The sequence below is a fragment of the Dama dama genome, chromosome 23 (assembly GCF_033118175.1).
Source record: "Dama dama isolate Ldn47 chromosome 23, ASM3311817v1, whole genome shotgun sequence".
Classification (NCBI taxonomy): domain Eukaryota; kingdom Metazoa; phylum Chordata; class Mammalia; order Artiodactyla; family Cervidae; genus Dama; species Dama dama.
This window is the reverse complement of record NC_083703.1, coordinates 56,826,637-56,853,384: the sequence shown is the minus strand read 5'-3', so window position 1 is coordinate 56,853,384 and position 26,748 is coordinate 56,826,637. Positions and strand designations below refer to the sequence as shown.

Sequence of the window (26,748 nt, the reverse complement as noted above, 5' to 3'; positions counted from 1 at the left end):
TACCATCAAAAGATCAAACAAGTCTTCTATCATATTTATAACAGCTTCATCTTTTGAATTTCCCAGACTCAGAATAATCTCCTTGGATTTTTCAAACCAGGCAACCATGTAAAAAAAGGAAATGTATACATTAGTCACTTTGAATTCACTTAATAATTTTAAGAATGTATTTATAGAAACAGTAAACCTAAAACTAAACATTACAAATAAAAATTCCAGTACTGTATCAAAATAAGTTTATGCTCTTAAACATCTTCACTGTTTTTGCTTTTTGGTAACTCACTATATGTTCCCCATTTTTTAGATGGGAATGAATGAAGTTCCAATTCCAAGTAGAAAATCTTTATTACTCTCTTCAAATTCTTAGTTCATGAACATTCATACAATAGATAAAAAGTAAATTATCATTATACATTAGATCATTTTGTCATTGCTACTATTCGAAAAGTTTTGGTATTACTTTATTTTTTATTATTGAACTCAGATTTTGAGTACATGCTATGCCTTAGGGACTGTTCTTGTTGCTGGGAATATAACAAAGAATGAAAAAGACAAAAATCAATACATGTTAAAATGGGAAACATAATAAACAATATAAAAAGAAAAATAAAAGTTAGACTATGACTAAGATGAGCTAGAGAAAATAAAGCAAGTTAAGGCTTTTTGGAGTGTTGGGACCTTACATTCACATGATCATCAAGGACCCTGTATACAGTTTCCTTGTGATCTTTAATTTTCTAACATATACCACAGGTTATAAAAATATTTTACCTCAAAGTTTTATATACATTTCCCAAATTTATTTTTCAAGACTATGAACCACTTAATTAGAAAACACAACTTTAAACATATTTCCCTCACATGAATATGTTACATATTCTATACTTATCTTTTGGACTAGTCCTTGTTTTATCATAGTTAGAAGTCCAGCTTGCCCCAATATACTGATATTTTTGCCACATCGTCCAAAAGAAACCAAAATGGTTGAAACAGTTTGGATATCTTTGTTATTAAGCTCCTAAAATGCAAATCATAGATTTAAACGTCTGCAAATACAAAATAAAATGGAACTGGCATTATGCTAGCAATGTTATTAATATAATCCTGAGTGTTAGTCATTATCATAATCTCCATATCGCAAAGGACAAAAGTGTGGCTTTAAAAGGCGACTTTCTTACAGCCCCTCAGCCAGTGAACAACAAACTCAGCACAAAAATGCAGAATTATATAATTCAAGAAACTTTATACTTATGAGGCAATGAATCAGTTACCATCCATTCTAAAAAGCTCTATGTATTTAACTAAGGGATACAAGAAATTTTAATCTTAGATTTGTAACAATTATCAAATTCTGGTGGAGACTGTCAATAATCACTTGCATAAAAGTATAAAAATACTTTATATATGACAAATCAAGTCCAAGATTTTAGATGATTTTTGTTTTTACTTGTTTTATTTTTGCAAGCAACAAGCACTGTCCACACAACATGAATAATATGCTAATAGGTTTTCAAAAAGTAGATCACATTGTTTAAACCTCAAGTAAGTACCCTATTCTCCTCCAGTTTAAATAAGGTTAATAATGGTAACACTATGTAAACATGATTTTTGTATATACTGCTTACAAAACAACAGTCCAACATGTTATTTGGGACTCCTCAAACACACACACACACACACACACACACAAAAAGCAGGTGGCGAAACAAGCATTTATTTATACAAGTGAGCCTGCCGAAGTCTTTTTATTCATTTCTTCCAATGGAGAATTTCCTCCCTAAAAAGTAGAGTGCTATCTAACAACTGTAACAATCGTTCAATGAAAATGAGTATTTACCCTGCACATAAGGTCATCTAACTTGTGGAAAAACTGTTTGCTGCATTTAATCTTCACATCTTCACAAATATCAATTTGTAGAAGTGTTTTCAAAGGTTTAAAATCATTTTTCCTTAAAGCATCATCAATGCATTTTTCCAACTGCTGAAGAAATATAGAAAATATAGCACATATACTGAATCGAAACCAACACTGGTCACCTTATGGAATCAAGTAATTTAAGAATTGCTTTCACATTTGAAAATTCTCAAGAGCTTATAAAACAACTTAACTGTCCACTATTAAATTTGGAGTAACAAAATTAGAGATTAAGTTTCTTTGATAACAATATCTATATAGGAAAAATGTATTTTAATAGTTTCCACTTCATATCTCTCATTGGAAAGTCATCATTAAGTTAAAAACAAAAACCTGTTATTGAAAGAAATAAAAATCAGCTTTATAGTAACTAATAATACCATGGATAAAACCCTAAAATATCTGTCAATTTCTTCATGAGGTTTAAATAGTAAAAAAAAAAAAAATGCAAAAAGAAGGTAAAAGCACTTTTTTAGGAGCTATACCAACCAAAATAACTTAAGCATTACATGCACACATAATTTATTAATATATTCTATATTTATAAAGTTTACAAAGTCTGCCATTCCTGCTATTAAAGGACACCCCCATTACCAGGAATTTTCATACAATAATATGATTGACCTAAATGTAAGTATCTTACGATTTTAAACCTTGACATTAAAGTATCCAGGCATAAATTATATATAAATCAATGTATAATTCATTTCTATGTAAAAGGTATATCTAAATAATCTTTAATACTTTATATTCTTAAAGCTTTTGGAAACAAATCTATTGAAAAATAAAAGGATAACATTTTTATTTAAATTATTTAACTCTTGAACATTTCACAAAAACAAGTAAGTTTTGTCTTTCCTAAAACTATAGCACTTAATATCTATAAATAAACAAAAAGTGATTTTGGGGATTAAAATACTTCCTCTTGGCCTAGGACTACCTACCTGAAGATCTGGTCTTATTGGCATTTTGACTTAACTTTAAAACTTGAACAAAACACCTATAAAAGAAAACATATACTTTCTGTATCTTGCAATCTTTATGTTTACAGTTTAAAAATCTTAAAACACATAAATAAGCACTGCTGCTTATACCAAAGGCAATAAATATTGTCTCTTTAAGTTCCTCACTGTTTATGAAATTACTCATTTGACTCTGTCAAAGAAGTATCTGGAGGAAGCCTCAAGACCATTTATTCCAAGCCTTCTCTTTTGATAGATAACTTAAACAAATGTCAAAGTCCTGCCAAAAGGTCACAAAACTAGTCAGTGAAAGAATATAAACGTGGACCTCCCTCAAAGATTCCAACTTTGGGAACAGGAAGAAAAATAATCTTGAATTAATGTCTAAATGAAATTTAAGCAAGTAATACAATATTTAAGAAGGGAAATATATGCAAGTATATTGCCAAAGAACAAGATATACAAGAATATACAAAACTGCAATGAAAGAAGGAAAAGATAATCTAAACACATTTTCCCTTCAAAGGAAAATGCAAACAGTAAGCAACACGCTTATAGGAAGCAACATGCTTATATTAAGCACCATCTTAACCAAAGCATCTGACATTTCCAAATGCAACTTGGAGGTCTGGAGGTTAGTCCTATAAAGGAAAAGAAATAAAAACAATCTTTTCTAGACATCATGAATAGAACAACTTTAAAATAATCAGTACCATGAAGAGGTTTTTAATAGAATCGCAGGAAATCCAACGTAGAGGACAGTTCATTAATTAAACCAAGAGGAATACAGGACTGTCTATCTTTAAACCACAAGACACTAGCCAGCCTACTTTCTAGCAGACATGCCAGGAAAGAAATTTAAGTGCCAATGAGAACATACATAATAGGCATACAAAAAGGGATGAGCAAAAAAGAAAGAAAAAAATCTCCTGCATTTCCAAAGATTAACTCTAGAGGGGGAAAAAAAAAAGTCTGATCCCCAGAGAAACATTTATTCCACATGCATAAGGAGTCAAGTTTAAACACGTTTTTGCCGCATTGTTCCGAGTTCAGTTCAGTCGCTCAGTTGTGTCTGACACTTTGCGACTCCATGGACTGCAGCACGCCAGGCTTCCCTGTCCATCACCAACTCCCGGAGTTTACTCAAACTCATGTTCATTGAGTCGGTGATGCCATCCAACCATCTCATCCTCTGTCATCCCCTTCTCCTCCTGCCTTCAATGTTTCCCAGGACCAGGGTCTTTTCCAACCAGTCTGTTCTTCAAATCAGGTGGCCAAAGTATTGGAGTTGAAGCTTCAGCATCAGTCCTTTCAAGGAATATTCAGGACTGATTTCCTAAAGGACTGACTGGTTTAATCTCCTTGAAGTCCAAGGGACTCTCAACAGTCTTCTCTAACACCACAGTTCAAAAACATCAATTCTTTGGCGCTCGGCTTTCTTTATAATCCAACTCTCACATCCATACATGACTACTGGAAAAACTATAGCTTTAATTAGACAGATCCTTATTGGCAAAGTAATGTCTCTACGTTTTAATACGCTGTCTAGGTTTGTCATTGATTTTCTTCCAAGGAGCAAGCGTCTTTTAATTTCATGGCTGCAGTGATTTTGGAGCCCCCCAAAAATAAAGTCTCTCACTCTTTCCATTGTTTCCCCATATATTTGCCATGAAGTGATGGGACCGGATGCCATAATCTTAGTTCTCTGAATATTTAGTTTTAAGCCAACTTTTTCACTCTCCTCTTTCACTTTAATCAAAAGGCTCTTTAGTTCCTCTTCGCTTTCTGCATAAGGGTGGTATCATCTGCCTATCTGAGGTTATTGATATTTCTCCTGGAAATCTTGATTCCAGCTTATGCTTCATCCATCCTGGCATTTTGCATGATGTACTTTGCATATAAGTTAAATAAGCAGGGTGACAATATACAGTCTTGATGTACCCCTTTCCTGATTTGGAACAAGTCTGTTGATCCAGGTTCTAACTGTTGCCTCTTGACCTGCATACAGACTTCTCAGGAGGCAGGTACAGGTGCCCTGGTATTCCCATCTTTTTAAGAATTTTCCACAGCTTGTTGTGATTCACACAGTCAAAGGCTTTGGCATAGTCAATAAAGCAGAAGTAGATGTTTTCTGGAACTCTCTTACTTTTTCGATGAGTCAGCAGATGTTGGCAATTTGATCTCTGGTTCCTCTGTCTTTTCTAAATCCAGCTTGAACATCTGGAAGTTCATGGTTCATGTACTGTTGAAGCCTGGCATGGAGAATTTTGAGCATTACTTTGCTAGCATGTGAGATGAGTGCAATTGTGTGATAGTTTGAACATTCTTTGGCATTGTTCTGAGTGGGAAAACTCAAAAGCACCTAGATCGATGCTGGGAATGGGAGAAGGGGCAAGGAATGAATAAATATAATGTGGCATATGATAATCAATTTTGTGAACACAATAAACCCGAATTTTAGATATCTGCAGCCAAATAGTTTTAGTGATTAAAAAACATGCTGCCCGATGGTAAATACAGCATAATTCCACTTACATAAAAAAAGAAACTTTATGTTATTTACAATTATCTCTAGGTACAATTTAAGTATACACACAATTGTGTGCATCCACCTGTGTGTATAGAGAGAGAGACATTCACTTATACCACTCGGACAGTTTGACTATTCGTCAGCTTATTGAGGAAAAAGAATAGAGAGTTGCACAAAACTGTGATCAGGTATTTGTTGAAGGGAAACTTCAGTTTTACTTGCAATTTATACTTATTTAACCTCTTAAAAGTAAATTCACACTAAAATGTAGGTAGGTAGGGTCCAAAGCTAGGGATCAGTGAAAGGTAGGTTTGGGTTATTGTGAGGAAAGTGAAATTACCAAGAAAATACCAGTCTTTGCAAATAAGTAGCTAGTGTCCAGCTGCTCCAAACAAGTCTATCCAGGGCCTACTGTGGTCTTGCCCCATCTGGTTTTGTCTATTCTAGCTTAAATACTAAATGGGTGATTCTAGGTCTGTGGCTTTCTGGGAATTCCAGAATACCAGCAATGATTCCAAGATCTCTAAATAGTGGGCAGTTGTTTTACCATTTTGCCTGCAAAATACTGGAAATGCAGGGACCCATAGTCTGCTTTCCCACCTCCCAAGTAGGGGTGTCCCTATTTTCTACCTGGCTTCACTCTCTTTCTCATTCTCCCCAGGCCATCACAGAGGATGAAAATTTAGCCTGTAGTAATGCAATTATGGAGGTAATAAATAAGTATTGGAGGTCAGCAACCAACAGGGAGATTAATAAGGAACCATAACAGGAACAGCATAGGCTAGAGAACCCTGAGCATTCACTGCTGCCACTAACACTACAGGCCTGAAAGCTTCAGGAGGGAACATTCCTTGGAATAAAAAGACAAAGTTGAAGTTACCACAGAATATCACAAAGGAAGTATAGGATAAAAAGTTGAGATAAGAAGAAGAGATGCATACATTCCAGTATCTATTCTTTAAGAAACTTAGAAAAATTTTAAAACCAAAAAGAACAGTGGGATGGCAACAGTTGAATAATAGCTAAGAACATTCCCAAACAAACACAAACATCCACAAATTGAAAGATTCCATGGAATTCAAGATAAGTAAGAAAAGTTACATCTAGACACATTGTAAGGACATTTCTGAATAAGAATAAAAGAGAAAATCTTAAGTCACCACAGCAAAAACAAAACACAATGCATGCAAAAGAATAAACATAGCAGATTATCTGTTTTCACAATGCAATAAATTTAGAAATCAGCTGCAAAGGCAGCTTCAAACTTCCTATCTATTCAGAAACTTAAATGCATATATTTGAATAGTCCGTGGGCTATTAAAAGACAGAAGTGACAAAATGTTTAAGTGACTAAGAAAACATCAACATACAAAAACCTAAAGGATAAAAAGATTTATAGGATGTAACCAAATCAATACTTAAAGTGCAATTCATAGACTTGGATGAACTAATTAAAAGGTGAAAGAACTAGCCAAAAGAGAGACCCACAGGACCTCCAGATGGTAGTTATCAGAAAAATACTTCAAAATAACTGAGTACTGTGTACATAATGATTGTAAGACTGAGAATGGTGGCAGAGAACTGGAAACTGGGGTGGGAGATAAGGAAGGTCAAGGTAATTTGAACAAAGGACCAAATAATTCTAGAAACAAAAATAATCAATAACAAGATTATTAAGAAAGAATAAATGCATGGTTTTAATAGCAGATGAGACACAGATGAAGTAAAAATTTGAGAAATGAAGTGGTACCAGAAGAATATATCCAGCATGAAGCAAAGACAAAAATATGGCAGGGGTCGGGGATGAGTATCAGAAGTCAGATCAAGAACACAGGATAAGCTATTAAGCCCCATGTATGTATAACTATAAATCCAGGAAAGGAAATAGTGACTGTGACAGAACCAATACCTAAGATATGATGACTGACACAGTCCCCAAACCAACAAAATGCATTGAACAATAGATTCAAAAAACCCTATGAATCCCAGCAAAGGAAAAAAAAAAACCAAACCTGGGGTAACACAGAAAACTGCTGAAAATCAAAGATCAAAATAAAAAAACAAACTGCTTTTAAGCAGCATCAATAAGACCAATAGAAACTATGAAAGCCAAAAGAATTAGAATAATAACTTCTTTAAAGTGCTCTAAGATTGGACTTTAACTACACATTAGATAGATGGATCTAACAGACCTATATGGAATTCCTATAGAACAGCAGTAGGACACATATTCATCTCAAGCACACATAGAATACTCTCCAGGACAGATCATATATTAAGCCATAAAGCAAATCTTTATAAATTTAAGAAGACTGAAATCATAACAAGCATCTTTTTGGACCACAAACTGAACAACCTAGAAAAAATGGAACCAATAAGAAATATATACAACCTGTCAAGACTGAGTTATGAAAAAAACAAAATCTGAACAGACCAATTATTAGTAAAGAAATTGAATCAGTAATTGAAAACCTCCCAACAAGAGAGGTCCAAGGGCTTCCCTGGTGACTCAGTGGTAAAGAATCCATTTGTCAAGGCAGGAGACCAGGGCTCGATCCCTAACCTGGGAAGATCCCACATGCCATGGAGCAACAAAGCCCATGTGTCACAACCATCAAGCCTGAACTCTAGAGCCTAGGAACCACAATTATTGAGCCCTCACACTGCAACTACTGAACCTGTGTGCCCTAGAGCCCATGCTCAGCAATAAGAGACGCCACCACAATGAGAAGCCTGTGCACTGCAACTAGAGAGTAGCCCCCACTCACTGCAACTAGAGAAAAGCCCTCATAGCAATGAAGACCCGGCACAGCCAAAAAAAAAAAAGAAAAGAAAAGAAAGGTCCAGGACCAGATGGCTTCACTGGTGAATTTTACCATCAAACTCTTCCAAAAAAACAGAAGAGAAAACACTTCCAAACTTATTTCATTAGCCAGGCTTATTCTGATACTAAAGCCAGACAAGAACACTAAAAGGAAAGAAACTAAAAAGTTCTGAAAGAAAAACGGCAAGCTAGAATTCTATTAACAAAAGTACTATTTAAAAATAAATGGAAGAATCATCCTCTTTGCTATCAAAATATATTACAAAGTCACAATTACAAAAAAAAAAAACACTAAAAATAGGAAATAAACAAATGGATCAATAACCAAGAGAATCCAAATGCATATCCAAGCATATATTTGAACTTCATATATGAGTAAGAATGTTTTGCTAATAATAAATGTAAATTAGTCAATAAATACCCCAAATGCCCAAAATGACACTGGGGAACTAACTCAAAATATAAAAAATAAAATTAGGCCCCTGCTTCCCCCATTCACCATTCACAAAATAAACGATGAATTTACTAAAATGAAAATGTTTAAAAACCATTAGAAGGAAACTCAGGAGGATGTCTGTGACTTTGAATGGTGAAAAAATTTGAAACAAAAAGAACAAAGCATAAGAAGTAATAGATACAAACTTTTTGTATATCACTGTCTCTCTCTCACACCCACAGACATAATTTCATTAAGGACTCTCTATTTAAGAGAGGATTAAGGATTCTTATTTACTCAGAATCCAGTACTCAGTACTGACCCAGCAAGTCCTATAACCATGAACACATTCACTCTCACAACTCATACCCTTTAAACCCCGAAGAAACACTCTCCCTGCCTATATCTTTAAAAGAAGGGGATAGGACTTCCCTGGTGGTTCAGGGCTTATGAATCTGCCTGCCAATGCAGGGGATATGGGTTTGACCCCTGGTCTGGGAAGAGTCCACATGCTGCAGGACAACTAAGTTTGTGAGCCACAACCACCGAGTCCTCGTGCACCCCAGAGCCAGTGCTCTGCAACAAGAGAAGCCACTGCAGTGAGAAGCCTGAGCACGGCAACTGCAGAAAGTCCACACAGCAACAGAGGACCTAGCGCAGACAAAAATAAATAAATATTATAAAAATAAAAATTAAAGGAAGGGACTGCAGTTAATTACACTAGTCTGTTTATTCTGTATGTTAGAAATCTTACATAACAATAATAAGTTTAAGGGATTTGGGGCGGGGGTGAGGGAGAAGCTGAAACAATGCAGAGAAGATTGCAGGTTGTGCTGATACTGACATTTTAGTCCCTGCTTCAGAAAGGAGATAAAACTTGAGCAGCCTAAGTGCTCAGGTAAGAGAAAAAGACATTAGTTAACTGTCAAATTCTTTCTCTGGTAGAGCAAAACTAATGGATTCTTGCATAAGGAAAAGCTGCTTCCTAATAGCGCCAAATGTCCCTTTTCTTGCTTCTCTTTGTATTCTAACTTGTGGCTCTGGAAGTACTAGCAACTAAGTGCACAGTGTTCACAACAGTTGCACATGGTGCCAGAGAAACATTTTGTATTTCTAAGCAACCCATTATTGTTTAATTTGTTCCTACATAAATCTAGGAAACCGCATGAACATGATATGGACTATGCACAGTTAGAGGGCAAACACAAGAATAGTGACTTTTTATAAAAAATATTTAATAAGATTTATTAAAAATTTCAGTGTAATTAGAAGAAATTATTTTGATTAATGTTCACTAATAATATGTATTTACCTTAGTTTTAAGAAAATTTTAATATTGAAGAAAATATTAAAGGAAAAGTACTATTTTTTACACTTACATCATGTTTTTGGTGAAAATATACTCAAATTAGTACATTTTGAACAAAATTACCTGTTGTTTTAATCCTTCAATTGTACTGTCAATACAACACAGTAAAATTCTTGATTTACTGATTTTACTAAAATGAAAGTTTGTGAAATATATACTAATTCATGAATTATACAGGTCATTATACTTCTCCAAAAATGCAGTCCATCAAACATCCATAATAAATACATTCAAGTATCTTTGATATTTTTGCCAACACTCAAAAATAAGAGCTTCATATACATTTTTCCGTTTTGTTGCAATGAAGGTATGTGTCTGAAACTAAAGGCTAGAACATTTTATTTCACAATTTGAAAATGTAATAAAAAGTTTAAATACTTAAAATATTTCAGGGGCTCTATTTGTGCTTTTCCCCTACTGTCAGCAGTTGTTGGGGCAGACCTGCCTATTACTTTACACTTTCCAGCATCACAACCATAACAATGTGAATACGAATTTACAAAGTACTTTAAGAGAGGAAATATAACACAAAAGAATTACTTATGGCCAAGAGGCACACAAAGCTAAAAAGATGGTTTAGTTCCTAGTCTACTTTTGTTCAAGAAACCATTCAAGGGGAAGGAAAATTAACTAGTATCTACACAGGAAGATTTTTCAAGTAAGGAAACTGAATTCAACAATCCAGTTAACTACTCCCTCCCTTCCAAGGCTGAATGCAAATTGACTTTAACAGAGCCCCAAATTGGGTACTAGGCATTAAACAAGACAAACATTTGCAGCTGAGAGGAAAGGCTGAATCTAGAGGGTAAAGCGATACACTTCTTTCTACCATAACGAGTAAACAATTTAAAATATCTTTAAATTGCTTTGAAGTTCTATTCACTATAACAAGGAACAACAGAACGATCTAGGGAGACCTAGCACGGAATAATAATTTTTCAAGAGTCTGCTTGTGTGTATGTATGGTGGTGGGGGGAGCGGTCAACGAAGCAGGTTTGGCGTTACAGGCAAGCCTTACAGGATGAATGTGTATACGCAGGCCGATAAAAGGGTTAAGGTTTAAAAAACACCCAACAACTTGTCAGAGGCACACATTTCCTCCCCAAAGCTGACTCAATGGAACAGTCCGCTCAGCCACCAGAGCAAACTACAACAGTTCCGAACGTGAATCCGGACTCTTCCCCAACACGACTCAAGTGTTAACACAAGCTATTTTACCAACAGCTGCAAAATGGCATCGCCCGTGACCGCCAGACCGTGACACACGGACCCATCTCATCACCCTTCTGCTGGTACCGTGGACATCACGACTCCACCCCAGAAAGGGGGGGCCACGGAGAACACACTCGCGAAGAATGGGTGCGGTGCGAGGGGAAGGGAAACAGTTGCGTGCACTGCTGCCGCGAGGCCAGAGGCGAACCTCTACACACACACACACACACACACACACACCCCCTCCATCACACCACCCCAAGCCACCCTCACCCCACCCTCACCTGTACACACACACACACACACACACACCCTCCATCACACCACCCCAAGCCACCCTCACCCCACCCTCACCCCACCCCCCCGAGCACAGTTACAAAGCAGTGGGGACGGAAGGACTGGAGGGGGCCAGAGTCTCGGCTTCCGCGCCCGTTCTGAAACTCCGACCCGCGTCTCCACTCTCGTCACCATCAATATTCTGATTCTGGTCAGTGCTCGCGTCCGCGGTCATTCCCGGACCCGCGGGCCCGCGAGGCACCCCGCCCCTGACCCCCATCCCCGTCCAGGACACCAGCTGCCCAAGCAAGACCAGCGCGGTCCAGGCCGCCGCCGGCCCCAGACGACCACACGCCCCAAGACTCGTTGGCGCGAGGCCCGCACCGCCCACCCAACGCCCTGCCGTAGGCCTCCCCGCTCCCTCCACTCCCAACCCTGGCTGCGCCACCACGGCCATTTCCTCAACGGCTCCGCCTCAACGGTTAGGAGGCCGCTCGCTAGTTCCACCGCCCTCGGAGGCCCGGCGGACGCCGCAACTCTCCCTTAACGCGCCCCACCGTCAAGGAAGCCCTCCTGGGCAACCAGCTCAACCTGTCGGCTGAAAGAGGCCTCCGCGTGGGTCTCCTAGATTCGCAGCAGCCTGGCGTCGAGTCTCCAAGCCTCGGTTATCACCTCTGCGCCTCAGGCGGCCAAGGGAGGGCGGGAAGCGCCCGTCCAATCGGCGTCGCGTGCGGTTCGGCACCACATCCAATCAGCGCCGCCGCCGGACAGGCCCCGCCCCTCGCACCAGCGCAGGCACCTCCCAAGGCCGGAAAGGGAGGGCCTAGGTGGGCGCGGCTCGGGGCTTCAGGTGAGTGGGCGGCCGGGCACAGGCCAGACCCGGACCCCGACCCCTGACCCCGCTCGCCCACGGCCGCGCCGCGAGAGGCGGCGCCAGGGTCCTTCCTCTGCCCTCTCTTCCCTCCAGCGGTGTGGACGCGCTGGAGGGGTTGACCGGGCCTGCGCTGCCCGCAGGACGTGAACCTGAAGGGCCAGAAGCGCTGGCGGCCCAAGGAGACCCCGGGCTCCCCACAGCCACCCGAGAAGACTGGACGGGACGGCAGAGACACGAGGACCCTAGACGAACCTGCCGGGACGCGTGGTCAGAGTTCCCTGAAAGAGGCCCACGTTGCGGGCCAGCAGAGGGCAGCAGAACCACTCCTGATCAGCCTCCACTGACCGCCGCCGCGCTCCGCCCCGCCCTCCCGGCCACGCCCAGCGCGCCCCGGCCCCGCCCCCGCCCAGGCCCTGCTCAGGTTTCCTAGAAGCAGGTGCTGTGAGTGCTGTCACAGGCTTGAATCCCAGACCCCTAGGGGACAGAGCACTGAGGCCGTCTAGGCTTGGCACTGAGCGAATCAAGTGTTTCCCCAGGAACTTTAGAATGTTTCAATTTAAAGTATCAGTTTAAATGATAAAAGCAATGGATGATTGTGTAAATTAGGCAGGGAATTCACAAATTACAGCAGACAAGCAGGTCAAAAATTAAAAATAGTGACTCCTCACCTTGCCACTTTTTAGTAGAGGAAAAACGTTTAGAGCCCTTTTTATTGTTCAGAAAGTCCAAGGATTATGTCGTAAACGTCACTACCACATGGAAGAAAATATCATTGATTTTATTTAATTTCATTTGAATTGTTTTTGAATAGGTCTTTAGATTATGTTAGATGGAAAACCTTATCAGTCATAATCCGAATGGACGTTCAATTAAATTTAACAAACTGTTACTGGGAGCGTCTTCTCACATGGCAGAGAGAAGGTGGGCTTTGCAGTGGGTTTGAATGCTAACCTTGCTACTTGCCAACGGTGGAACTTTAGGTGAATTACTTAAATCTCTCTGAGCTTCATTCTTTTCAGCTGAGAAATGGGGCTATTATCTACTAGGTAGTGCAGAATTAATTTTATTTAATTAATTTAATTATTTAATGTATTTAATTTTTTTCAGAATTAAATGACATCAAATACTTACAGCACCTAGCATTGTAGGCCAGCAAATAAGAGAGGACATGTTGGTTTCCTTTTCCTGTGTTCAAAGCTCTGTAATTGAGTGACAGTCACCATGGGGGTGGGGGGGGGGTGGCAGATACACAGTAGTTATTCCTACATGGGCTTCAATAAGCACTAAGATGAAGTACAATAACTATTCCATCCCCCGTGTTTTCCTAGAGCTTTCTTCCTATGTAATACTGACCTGGCATAAAAGGATGCATCTCAGTTTCTCAAAGATACACACGACTGTGCTGCTGAAGCTCAGGTGCCATCATAAAATGCATTTATTTATATTGGCAAGATACTAAACATGACAGCATTCTAGGAAGGATAAGACATATGTGAAACCTCTTAACACATTTCTAAAGCCTTTTTTCACGCTATTCAGGCCACAAGAAAAACACACTTCAACCAACAACTTGTGCACATATAGTTTAATAGTGAGGCTTAGGTGAAGTCATTTTAAATGGCAGGTATTAAAATATGTTTGAAGAGACAACCCAACAACTGCACAGGTCACAACAAAACTTGAATTTCTGGGCTATGTCACTGTGTTTTCAGGCCTGCAAATCTCCTTAAGCTGTCCCAAAGCTACTTTATTAACTAGGCAGGTATATTTAAGCTTTAAACCTAAACAGAATGACTAATAAAGTGCAGATACACAATTATCAAACATGTACAAGTTTTTAAATGTTGATCTTTCTTCAAAGGCACATGGAGGTTTTCTTAATATTGAAGATATAACATTTACTACATATTCCTTGACCAGACCTTTTTTGGCAAATGACCTTTACACAGATTATAAGATTCCCCACATGCCTTTACATAGCAATATATTTGCCAGCTCTTGCTCATACGTCAATGCTGTGGATAATTGCTTTGCACACTGGATCCAGGGCATAGTGGCTGAGGCCCTCACGGGCTTACAGACCTAACTGGACAGTTTGTCAAGCAGCAGGAAATGCGACCAGGCTTCTCTACCTCTTGCATGTCAATGGAGTTCACAGTGCTAACAGCCAGCGATTGTTCAATTCAGTCACAATGTTTTAAATCAGAATTCCATATTCTTAGACCAGAAGGTACCAAAGAAAGCCATCCTTGTTGCTGGAATTTTTAAAACACTGAAGTTGCCATTATAAAAAAAAGAAATTGGTTAAAAGGCAAAATTCATCCTTTGCATACTTATTTGACAAACAGTAACAAGCATTCAAATATTTAGAGTTAATTCACTGGTGACAGCTATCACAAGATTTATCACACTGGCTTCAGCTCTTGAAAACCAGCTTCCCAAGCTGGAGACCACGTCCACCTTAGCTGGGTTTTCACACCTCTGTGCTAGCACCTGCTATCAGACCACCACTCAGCACCAAGAGAAATAGTCAGCCCCTCGCTGAGAATTTTAAGTTGTTGTGGTACTCTGCAGGAGACAATGGCCTTGACTTCTTGGTTGGAGAGTTAAAAAAAACAAAACAAACCATTTAACTTTTTAAAATTGGGAAACAAGTCCAGACAAGGTTACAAAGTTATCTATCTGAAGGCACAAAGAATAAAGTTGGCAGGTAGTTGATAAAACCAGGCATATACAAACACAGCTTAAAACAACTAAAATGTATAAATATTTGTGTATTGTTTTTCCTCCAGTCTGGTTGTTGCTGAAAATACCTGCTAGTTCCACTTGGTAATGTGACTTCCGAAGGATGACTGCTGGAACCCTAGACACTTAAGACGACATCAAAAGAGTCACCATAATCGTCAAAAAGGTAACTGCAAAGGGCATTGTTGCCCAAATTCCACAGAGTTGCCTGAAAACTGAAATAATGTAAGGCAGAATTTCTTTAAATACTTAGGTAGCTCAAACTTAAACAGAATGACTAATAAAGTGCAGATACACAATTATCAAACATGTACAACAAAATACATAAAGTGCAAAGAAACACGCAGAAGGGGCTGTTTCGCTAACTAAAAGTTCTAAGTGTTTTCCTTCTTGGCAGTTGCTGATGGAGGAGACACACAGCCTAATGGAGCAGCCTGAACTCCCAGGAATGATTGTATGATGACTGAAGAGGCATCAATTTCTTGCCTATTAATAGTTTCCCGGCTGTTAGAAGCCTACAGACATTGGCATGCAAATGTGACTTCAGGTTTTCCTTGTCCCAGGGCAGGAATGCCTCAAGGGACCATGATGGGGGTCACAGCATATACATTCTGTTTACAGTGCACACAAACACACGAGAATGACTTTTTTTTAGCTTACTGAATTCAGAATGCTCCCAAGAAGGCATGGGCTAAGGGTAAAAGGTCTCAACATCGCAGTGATGATAAAAAAGAGCTATATTCACAGAGACGCGATCAGGACACATGCAAAAGCCACAGGCTTTCCCAGCGCAGGGTGCAGGCCTTTTCAAAACCACCTGCCTGGGCCTTCTTCATAGGGCCAACTCACTCGTGCATCTACTCACCCAGCGCCCCACCCAGCACATGACATAGCCGGGCCTTCTGGCATCGGAGGCCACGGTTTAGACCAAGTGACCCAGACGTTTCAAGTAAAAGACAGCATAGGCGGGCCACAGCGAGCACACGTTGCAGCTGCGGGAAGCGAGGTCCGACGGCCCCGGCTTGGGGGTGCAGTGTGAGGCAGGGCCACCTCCCAGACACGCGAGCCCTGCCAAGCAGCTCAGATAAAGTGGATCCAGCTCTCCTCGCACTCCCCGCGCGGCATGTGCAGTGCGTGGTTGCGGCACGTGAGGCTGTAGTCGCGGCCGTCGTTGTTGTCCCAGTGCTCGGCTCCGGCCACACGGTAGCGCAGCGCGAAGTGGACGCGGGAGCCGAGCTCCAGCAGGAAGGGCGGCACCGGGAAGCCGAAGGCGAAGACATCCTCGGAGCCCCCGGAGCCCGCCGGCCCGCGCCACCGCGCCGCCACTTCGTGCGCGCTGCGCCAGTCCGAGAAGGTGTAGCGCACCGCCACCTGCTTCTCGAAGGCCACGTTACGCACGCGCACCGTGCCGCTGATGCCCAGGTCCGAGCAGGTGACGCGCTCCAGGCACACAAGCTGGCGCCCCAGGCGCTCGCCGAAGTCCGGAGCCTCGACGGGCGGCGGGAAGTCGGGCACCAGGCACTGCAGAGTGAACTCCAGGTCCTGGCTGCTGCAGCACAGGTCCGAATTGATGGCGAGCCGCGAAAGCACGTGCAGCGGCACGGACGGGTCTTCGCCCGCATTGAACACCTTAACCTGTGCCAGCTCCAAGCCCAGCGCGTCGGCGAAGCGCACGCGGTGCTGCCGGCTGCAGCCGGGTCGGCACGCAGCGCCCGGAGCGCCGGCGCCCTTTTGGCGGCGTTCGGGCGAGCTGGGCAGCGAGCGCGCCCGCCGCAGGATGATGGGCCGCAGGCGGGGGTCGCAGCCAGACGGCGCGGGCGGCGGCGGCGGCGCGCTGCCCGGGCTCCCCGGGGGCCGGCAGGGCCGCGGCTCCCGGGCCGCGCCGCCGTCCAGGTCCGAGAGGCAGCTGAGGCTCCGCGGGGCGGGCTTCCGGAACCCGACGGTGGCGGGGAGGACCGCCGAGCCCGGGCCTCTGGACATGGCCCGGCCGACCGTCGAGCGATGGGGAGGCGGAACCGAAGGGCGGCCTCCCTCCCGACCCTGCGTCCGCTCCTTCGGTGTCCCGGGACGTGCTCGGCGACCCTGGGGAGGGTCCGCTGGACTCTGCCGCAGGCAGAGGAAGCAGTGGGCCGGCTGCGCGCTCCCCCAGTCCGCCACCTGGTCCCTCGAGTCCTCCCCCGGGTTTTCCGCTTTGGGCAGGAAAAAAAAAAACAAACCAGCTGGTTTCCAGGACGAACGCTTGCTCGCGCAGACGCTCCTCGGGGCCGCAGCGGAGCGGGGGTGGCGGCGGCCTTGGGCTTCCTCCGGGTGCTAGGAAGGAGGTGTCCGCCCAGCGGCCCCTCCCCGGCGGCGCGTTACTCACCCGGCCGCAACTTGGAGGAACTTCCCGGCGAGCCTCCGCCCCGCCCCTCGTGACGCGGCAGGCGCGGACTCCCGCCGCCCGGCGCAGCCCAGCGCAGCAGTCTGCCTCCCGCTCGGCCCCGCGTCACGTGTCCTCTGCTGCCGCGAAACAGGTCTGGTCAGTGTCTGTCTGCGGCCGGCCGGCCGGGAGGCCGGCGCGCCGATCGGTGTCAGATCGGCGTCTGCTCGCGCGGAGGACCCGGAGCGTGCACGCTGCGGTCCCGGGATTTCTGGGCTAATGCGGGCGGGGGAGGGGCGCACCACTTGGCCTGCCCAGGAGCAGGTCCCCGGCTCATTTTAAGCCTCGAGGGTAGCTAGCTCTCTGGACGTTTGCGCTGCAACACGGACCCTAGGCCAGACCGTGGGAGTCTGGCTGCGTAGACGAGAAGCGTCGTGTCCCCGCGTCACCCACAATGCTTTGCCGCGGGGACCGCTGTCCCTGTCCCTGGGGGGTGGGGAGGGGGCGGCACTGCTGCTGCTGCTGTCTCTACAGAGGCTCCAAACTGGAGAGGAAGATATGAGAACGAGGGTTAAGACCCTGTGACAAATGATAAGGCTGCCTTTAAGCAGCCTCTGGCGCTTGGGACGCATTTTTGTAGGCAGAATCCAGACTTTTAGCTTTGTTCCCGAACCTTCAGGGAAACCTGAGCTTGCTTTCTGCATCCTTAGGGACCCTGCAGGCTGTCACCTCTTCTCTCTCAGTAACTTTGTCCAGAAAACAGAACAGCCCAGGGTGTAAAGCTTGCCAGGTGAAATGAAGTGGAGAAGATGGGAGTGCACTTTCTAGAGAGTTCTAGAGTGTTCCTGTACCATCCAAAGGGACAAGGCAGCAGGAAAACCAGACTAATGAATTGATTTGGCGAAGAACGTTTTCTACATCTGAAACGAATCGAGCAGTTGATTATGGTCTCATTCATTCATTGTAAGGGCCCGCATGTGATTTTCCTTCTCATCATATATACACAGATCAAAATGGCATACATGCTTATTTTGAAAAAGAGCAGAGTTTTAGGAAGGAAATAAAAATGTATAATTCCAACTCTTCCATTTTTTCAGAGGCAGGGGATTTTATGGAAGAAGGAAGATTCACATTCAAATGGGGCACTTTTAGTAGGCCACTCAAGAGGGGGGAAGCAGCTTTGGGTGGTACCAATCAACAAAATGTCACAGAGAGAGAACACTGTGTGATATGTATTATACTGATAAATTTGTCGTGGACTGATGTGATAGTGAAGGCTGGAGGCCTGAAAGGGGCCCTTTCCAATAGAATTCAAGCTCCATGAGAGCAGGATAGGTATCTAACCCTGCTGTTTTCTAGGCACTCTCTTTGTGGAAGGAAGGAATGGATGAATGGACATGGGAACTTTGGAGTAACAGCCAAACTTAATTAGTCCCACAGATTTCCTCAACAAATTATTTCCAAGGAGATTTTGTGGGTGTGTGCATGCATGTGTATGTGTGTGTGTATGGGGAGAGAGATGAAATCCATTTATAGTAGTGTGATCTTGTATCTAATACCTGCTGTGAAAAACAAGCAAAATAGACTAAACCATAAATAGAAGGCAATATCCCCCCATTCATACTTTTTATACAATTTGAATATTTAAGAACAAAAAAGTGAAAAGCAACACGATAAGGATGATAGGGCGTTTGCAATTGGTACTTACCAACACTGTTCCATTGCTTCTAGTTCCCGTGGTAAGGCATCCTTCCCAAATATTAAAGGAGGAAAGAAGTCACTTCCCCTGCTGTCAGCATCTTCCAACAGATTTAGCAAGAATATTTCGAGGACTACAGAAAAGGTGATGTAAACTTAAGTAAAATCTCATTTAGATTTGTTCTAGTTTTTCATGTTTCTTTCTTGTGTGTGTTCGTGTGTTTAGGGTATTTATTAACTATATGTCTTTCTTTTTAGACAGTCCGTCCAACTCTAAATGATGATCAGCCATGTGACTTTTTCAAGAAAGGGAATAGGGTGAATGAATCTTATCAGAAAAGCAGGTAAGTAGTTTTTCATGTAATTACTTTATCTTGCAAAAGGCTCAGTATCTCAGTTCTCCAGATTGATATGTGTGGTTGGGAGAAAAATATGTCTGTAGACAGAAGTATATACACTATATTTCTTGTCTGACAGAAATGGTTTTGAACATCACTAGTGGGTAAAAATTCTAGGAGGTCATAATTCTTGCACTGTTAGCAGAATCCACAATTTTGGGTAATCATCTTTCTATGTTTGTTTTCCTTTTCTTAAAAAGGATACTAGTAATAACTTTTATGGATGCACATAGACAGCTAGAGGTAAAAGAAAGTTTTAACAATGTTGGTTATGAATTCTAAATCATGGCAATTACTTTATCCATTTCTTCATTTTTTTCAACATTTATTGAGCACATGTTATGCTGCTGGCAATTATTTAACCTCCTCCATGTTTATCAAGAGGTGGCACATTTTTAAGTAATCACTTATTGTGGTGGAGACCTCCAGCAAGTGAACCTCTGAGGTTTCCACAAAGCATGTTTACCATCCATTTTTTTTTTTAACCACACCAGACTGATGTTGCTGAGAAGTGCTATTCATCTTGGTAAAGTGCACTGTTCTTGGTAAATAAGTTGAAAAGAAAATATTTTCACCTCTGATATGAGATGCTGCCTCAGAAATAAATTAGAGGAAGAATCAGTTGCCATGCTAGTAATGTGTACATGTATTCATGAGATCTGCCTCCCCACTGTTCAAAGGGCAGTATTAACAAGGCCCTACTGCAGAGCACGGGGAGCTGTGTTCAAAAATATCCCGAGATAAACCACAGTGGAAAAGAATATTTAAAAAAAAGAAGGTATATATATATATATATATATATATATATATAACTGAATCACTGTGTGGTGCACCAAAAACTAACACAACATTGAAAATCAACTATACTTCAATTTTTAAAAATGATAAAAATTTTAAAGAAAAAAGTAGCATTTAAGCCTTTTTAAAAATTCATATTGTGTTATCAGGCATTGTGTGATTTTATTCCTATCCCTCTAAACACTGTTTTCCCTAGTGTGTTTTCTATTTGAAGATACTCTGACGCTTTGATAAGCTTTTGGCTCAAGGTGTAGGTTGTATATGCTGCAGTTTTCCTTAGGATATTTGCTGGTTCAGAGTTACCACCAACAAGCAATTAAGTTCTGTAAAATGTTTATTTTACATCCTGTCTATGTTTAATTTAAAATAGGTATATAAAAGAAAGGTGTGGATTTTACTTGTTTGTGTTATTAAACAGTGCTCATCATTAACAACAGACTGAGCGTTCTGCAAGAGATATTTTTCAAAGTACACACAATGGGTTTAAGATGATAATATAAGTACTTTATGAAATGTTAGTGTTTTTCTTAAAAGCTGATATTTGCTGCAAAATGAATCCATGCATTTACTTCTGGCACCTGCTTTATATTAATATTATTTCCTAAATAGAGTTATCAAGTGGAAAACTGTCCTGTAACTTGAGAGTTTAGAGGCCTCACATTTTCTAACCCATTGTCATAGCTGAAACGTACAACTAGAGGCTTCTTTTGATTACTTTCTTAAATCATTAGAAGGCCAGTTTGTGTCACATGGACTAAGAATTGCAATTTTATTTCTCGCAGCAATATGAATGCAGGCCCATCTCGGAATAAAGTACAACATCCTAAGAATTCCAGAAAAAGACAGAGTAAACCCCAAGTCCCCCACATTTCTTCCCAGCTGAAAAGCAGTCTCAGAGGAGGTGTCCCCCAGCCAACTGACGATAAGCTGAAGGAAAGCATTTCCCCAGAAGGAAACCTCAAAAGGAGTCCCCTCAGCCCCAGGTATCGGGGGCCCTCAGGGAACAAGCTGTTTCTGGACTTTCAGTCCATGAAAATCATCAAGGGAGATGCCGAAGAGGAGGACAGTGCCAGTGACCTCTCTGATTCAGAAAGGATTGCCATCTCCCCATCCCCCCTCACGCCTCCTGATCTTCACCTTCGAGCAGAAGAGATTGACCCGGTTCACTTTGATCTGCACCCGGGGCAGGGCCCCACCCGGCCTGAATACTGTTACCCCGACTTCCTCCCGCCCCCGTGCAACTCCTGGGACCTGCGGGACATGGCCATGCTCCTGCACTCCGAGCGCAGGACAGAGGCCATGCCCAAAGCTGGGGGGCTCCTGGGCAAGTACATCGACAGGCTCGTCCAGCTCGAGTGGCTGCAGATCCAGACCATCCAGTGTGAGAAAGGCAAGGTGGCCAAAGGGAGGCCTCCCACTGCCCCTGGGACCTCGGGGGCCCTGAAGAGCCCTGGGAGAAGCAAGCTTGCTCTGTCTAGGCCTCAGCAGGAAGGGCCTCCGAAGTCAGGCCCTTCACGAAAGAAAGACATGCTCTGTGAGGAAGTCCATCCATTCTGTTACACTGGTGAGGCTTCCCCTAGGCCCCTTGATGTGCTGAGCAGTAGCCGATTATGTTCTCAGAAGCAAGCCCTGGAGGTGCAGACAGAGAAGAAGAAAAAGAAATTTAACAAGAACTCCAGGCTGCAGCCTTGGGACTTATCCTGCGGGGACGGTGGCCCCAAGATCGAGAGCAATGGGAACCTCCGTGCATCCCAGCCGCCAGCCGTGATCCTGGATCCCTCAGATGGCTGCAGGGACGCCCGAGCACCAGCACACACAGGTCTTAAGAAGAAGGGAAATGTGAGTAACTGTGCTCATGCCACGATATCCAGCGAGAAAAAGCTCAAAACAAATGGTGGAAAGCAAAACACGTACAAATTCAAGAAATAACTGAGATGATGAGTTGCAAGGACCTGCAGATGACTCAGTATTAAAGCTCTTCCAAAAGTTCCCCTCCAGTGAATTGTAAGAGACTTTGGGTTTACTGAGCTTGAAGGGGTGGACAGTTCTTTAGTCCACCCACCCTCACCTCCACCCCAGCCACACAGGGTTGTTTTCAAAGAAAGAAGTCTTTAGGTAATCATACTTTGTGTTGACAGTCTTAGGCAAACTTGAGGTAAACATCAGCCAAAGTCTGTGCCACAGAAAGAAATAAAACCACTGCTCTCTAGCAGGACTTGAGTGAATTCCACTTCTGAAATCTCAGCCAGGCTAGATACAGCACATGTGAGCTAGTGGGTATGGCTTCAAACAGTAGAGAATCCTGAGTGTCTGAGACAGGGCTCTTTGCACCCTGGCCCTAAAGGATTCAAACAGAAGTTCTGGCTGTTTCACCCCAGGGGAAGCTTGGGCCCTTCCTCAACAGCATCTATTTTGAGCAAGGTCACTTATCGCTAAGTTTCCTGCTCTTGGGAGACAGTGGAATCTAGGGCTTTCATGTGCTTTCCCTAACATGGGTTTGTTGTTTTTTTTTTTTAAGAAGGCCTTTTAGAGGTGGTGTGAAGTCAATTTTTTGTATCCTGTCAGCATGCAGACTTCATCCCAGTGGAGGTTGGTGGGTCTAAGCATGGTTGTTGGCATGTGGTGGAGGAAGAATGAAATGTTGACACCTGGAATTCCTGGCGGCTGGTGTCTCTGAAGAGGTGCCACAGGTAAACTGCTTTTTAGAGTTTGCAAATGCATGGCCTATAATCAGACAGATATACATGGAACCACTTTGAGTGGAACCCTTATTACATTCCTGATTTGGGACCTGGACCCTCTTCTGTCGTTAAAATGATGATCTGTCTTCATTTGCAAGAGCAGGACTATATAATCTTGCTGGGGGTGGGGGGAGCATGACTAAAGTTACTTCATATCCTTACATGGCCCTGTGGCTTCCTGACTCTCCTAAATGCTTCTTATGTTACTGCTGTTAAGTCACAAAGATAGAATGCAGGAGGAGAAGGGGACAACAGAGAATGAGATGGTTAGATGGCATCATTGACTGGATGGACATGAGTTTGCGCAAGCTCCGGGAGTTGGTGATGGACAGGGAAGCCTGGCTTGCTGCAGTCCATGGGGTTGCAAAGAGTCGGACACGACTGAGCAACTGAACTGAACTTAAGTCACATCTACTTGTTCCTATGGTTGTGTGAAGTGATTGCTTTTGATATTATTGTAAAAATCTTTAAAACCTTTGGTTGACAATTCTTGATGTACAGTATGTTTTAATGACTATAGCTGATTTTATTCCTTCAAACGATTCTTCTATTTTTCTTTATATATATGTCTCTGTTTTTTCATCTTTGGGGCAAATGAAAAACTTGGCACATTTCATTTGAAAATATTTACCAACTGGCAGACTTTTTACCCAGCAATTCAGTGTCATCCAAGTCACTGTTTAAGTTAACATAAAGACAAGATGCATTTATACATAATTAAAAAATAATAGGTCAAAATTGAATATTTAGATGCCATATGAAAATCTGATCTTAATCATATTAAACAACAAAAATGTTTATGGTAGTCCTTTTCTTTTTAGACTTTATTTCCAGATTCACTCTTATAGTCTTTCTTCCTCACACTGCCCTACTGGAGAAAGCACTGGTTATGGTAAGATCTTAGGCCTTTTAATCTTATAAATGAACAAAAGATATATATCTGCCCAGCATCACTTCCATGGTTTACAATTATACTGTAACTTTTGTACTCAGTGTAAGTATGATATTTTTAAAACATATTGTTATTCATAACTGTTCCTTCCTGTAGTTCCTGAGCATTCCCCCACATGTCCTTTGACGGCCCTGCTTCTGTGATCACTGATAGGCAAGTCCTGTCTACAACCCACTCATGATTTCTTTTTCTGCTAGATGTTCATGCAGCTCTGTATGAAGTTGCAGGGCCAATAAATCTCTGTAAGCATGTTATATACACATATATGATCCTGATATTAATCCTGATAAAAACCCAGGGTTTATGCTGAGCTGCTGCCTCTCGCAGTAACACACCTGTGCAGGACATCTGGACGGTGACATGGTTTACCTTTCCTGGCCTCGTGTATGTCTGAGCTGATTAAGAAATGTTGAGGTAATACCTCGGATGTTACATTTGTTCCTTGCTCTTTGACTTGGTTGCTTAATTCGGAAGCATATTTATAATGTCACATGTTAGGACAGTTTGAAAAGCCTGAAAAAGTGACTTTGCTTGTTTAGTTTTTGGCCTCTGGTTGGTAATTTTAAGAGACGTTATTGTGATTGGATCAGAGCTCCTAATGAATATAGGTTCATTACAGAGCAGAAGCACACTTCTATGATTTCTGATGTGCACATCTTAATGCACTAAATGCTGCAGATAAAAATCTTGCCACTTGAGCAGACCACATTACAGAGTTGAGTCATGAACTCATTCAGTCCATCAGATCGAAGTCATGGAATCTTATGACATGAGTCACTGTATTCCTAAGAAGTGCCTGTCATTTCTCTGCAGTTGTTTACATACATGTTGCATTTAAATCAATTAAAGTAACCAATGAAATGGTAGCAAAAAAAGAAACAACCCCAAAGTTTAGAAAAAGTGCTAAGAACTGTTTCAGGCTTGGAATCAGGGGGGAAAGTTGTAAAAACTACAGTAGTTAACTACCAAAATATATCAATATTAGCTACAATTGTTTAGGTTGGGACTATTTAATGACTATAAACTGACTGAAAGTTTGTAACTTAACTGGGATAGCATGGGGTTGGCAACCTATGACAAAAAAGATGGGGGGAGAGGGTATCACTGGTTTGTAGTGGTTCTTGGGCCTATTTGGTTAGTTTCCAGAGAGAAGAATTTCTACTGTTCATGTTTAAATATCACATATTTTCTCTTTCCTTTGTGCTCATTTACAAGAGTGGTAAAACAAAAATATAAACCTCTTGGTGGTACTGTATTTCAAGGTAATAAGCAGTATTTATTATTTATTCATAAACATGTACGGAGCACCATTCAAAATTCAGCATGTTTGTTATTTGCTATGTAATTATTGTATGCTTGGTTTTATGTATAATAAAACAATACACAGGTTTTTGTGAATCTGGGCTTTTTCTTTCCTTGAGATCAATTGAATATCGGGAAAACACTGTGGATTTTTCTGGTATGGTTTTGATTTGCTTTTTATACAGTTCTATTTCAGAATTTGTCTTCATTCTCCCTGATTAGTTCAAAAAACTGCTGAGGGGGAAATTCTGTACTAATTACTTTCGTAATTCTGAGCCGCAGACATGACAACAGGACTAGACGCATCTGAGGAAGATTTCTGGCTGCACCTTTGCTGAGTCCCTCTTCCTCTTATTATACACAAGGGTGGTTAGGGACACAGATGGAAATTCAATAAAATTAATACATTAGAAATAAATTGCATTTTAATGTCGAGCCCTGTGTCTTTTGAGGGAGTCCTCAGGTTAGGAAATAGCAATTGTGAGCAGCTACTGCTGTAAGCATTCTGAAAACCTTTTTGTTCCTCTTTCTAAATTCACTCTGACAATGAGGTGTCCTCTTTGGGGTCTGCCAAACAGTGGCAGTTTAAAAAGAATAATTTTGGGGGTGTTAAAAAGCAAGTTCACTGAGTAAATTTAAATCTTGTTGGCTTTATCCTGTGATTAATGAATTGACAGCATCCAACCTAGCAGACGGAAAGGAGCTATGAGGGAGGGGCCGTACAAAACAGAAGCTTTACAAGCAGAAGGGATCGGACAAGAAAGTGATACCAGCAAAGAGCAGATTGGTTGTGGCAAGGTCACCTTCCTTCAGGGGCCAGGATGGCAAGGGGCAACCAGGCAGATGACTTACCTGACTAGGCTATTCCTGATTACCGTTCCTTTTCAGGAGAGCCAAAACAGTCAGTCTCAGTTGGGTGAAGTAGGGCTTAGCATAAGCGACTCATCTGGGGCTTGCTGTCTCATTTTTAACAGGGGGTTTACAAATAACTGTTTGATAGTTTGAAAATGAACCATGCTGGAGGTTTCACATCATTAGTTTGTACATAAAATGGTAGATTATTTTTGGATGTGGCAATTTTCTTATCCACAAGGTGGCGACTAATCCTTTTCAGGCAGCATTGAATTGATTCTGTGATGCTTTCTGATCAAATGAAAGATTTTTATTGTGATCCAGAAGACGTGGGGAGGGAGGAGGAGTGTTTGATTTCAGAAACAAGAAAATTTTAAGCTTTTTTTCTCTGAAAGATTTGAGAACTCATTTGAGCAAAAATCAATTTGTATTGGGCAGTACCAAAGGCTTAGAGGTTAGGAGCACTTTCCAGACAGGACCTGAGGGCAAGGAGAAGATGCAAAAC

The 26,748-nt window shown here is 42.0% G+C and overlaps 3 protein-coding genes across 6 annotated transcripts in view; 1 reads left to right on the top strand and 2 right to left on the bottom strand.

The window, feature by feature from the left end:
* Nucleotides 1–12,686, bottom strand: part of SYCP2 (synaptonemal complex protein 2) — a 71,189-nt gene extending 58,503 nt beyond the window's left edge. The window contains exons 1-5 of the mRNA XM_061125802.1: nucleotides 12,651–12,686; nucleotides 2,860–2,915; nucleotides 1,838–1,981; nucleotides 890–1,018; nucleotides 4–108 (exon numbers count right to left, since the gene is read on the bottom strand). Coding sequence (XP_060981785.1) covers nucleotides 4–108; nucleotides 890–1,018; nucleotides 1,838–1,981; nucleotides 2,860–2,883 — 402 coding nt within the window. The 5' untranslated portion in view covers nucleotides 2,884–2,915; nucleotides 12,651–12,686. The remainder of the gene's footprint in view (nucleotides 1–3; nucleotides 109–889; nucleotides 1,019–1,837; nucleotides 1,982–2,859; nucleotides 2,916–12,650) is intronic.
* Nucleotides 12,687–13,968: 1,282 nt separating this feature from the next.
* PPP1R3D (protein phosphatase 1 regulatory subunit 3D) lies at nucleotides 13,969–17,502 on the bottom strand. Its single transcript, XM_061126905.1, has one exon. The coding sequence runs from the start codon at nucleotides 17,121–17,123 to the stop codon at nucleotides 16,224–16,226; it is 900 nt and encodes a 299-aa protein (XP_060982888.1). The 5' UTR covers nucleotides 17,124–17,502; the 3' UTR covers nucleotides 13,969–16,223.
* A 69-nt stretch (nucleotides 17,503–17,571) lies between these two features.
* Nucleotides 17,572–25,487, top strand: FAM217B (family with sequence similarity 217 member B). Of its 4 annotated transcripts, XM_061126904.1 has the most exons (5): nucleotides 17,572–17,656; nucleotides 19,234–19,345; nucleotides 19,459–19,544; nucleotides 21,179–22,235; nucleotides 22,962–25,487. In XM_061126904.1, the coding sequence occupies exons 4-5, from the start codon at nucleotides 21,183–21,185 to the stop codon at nucleotides 23,031–23,033; spliced, it is 1,125 nt and encodes a 374-aa protein (XP_060982887.1). In that variant the 5' UTR covers nucleotides 17,572–17,656; nucleotides 19,234–19,345; nucleotides 19,459–19,544; nucleotides 21,179–21,182; the 3' UTR covers nucleotides 23,034–25,487. The 4 variants fall into 4 exon arrangements, with proteins under 4 accessions (XP_060982887.1, XP_060982884.1, XP_060982885.1 ...); XM_061126901.1 differs by having other exon boundaries at nucleotides 21,179–25,487; XM_061126902.1 differs by having other exon boundaries at nucleotides 17,591–17,661; nucleotides 21,179–25,487.
* The last annotated feature ends 1,261 nt before the right edge of the window (nucleotides 25,488–26,748 follow it).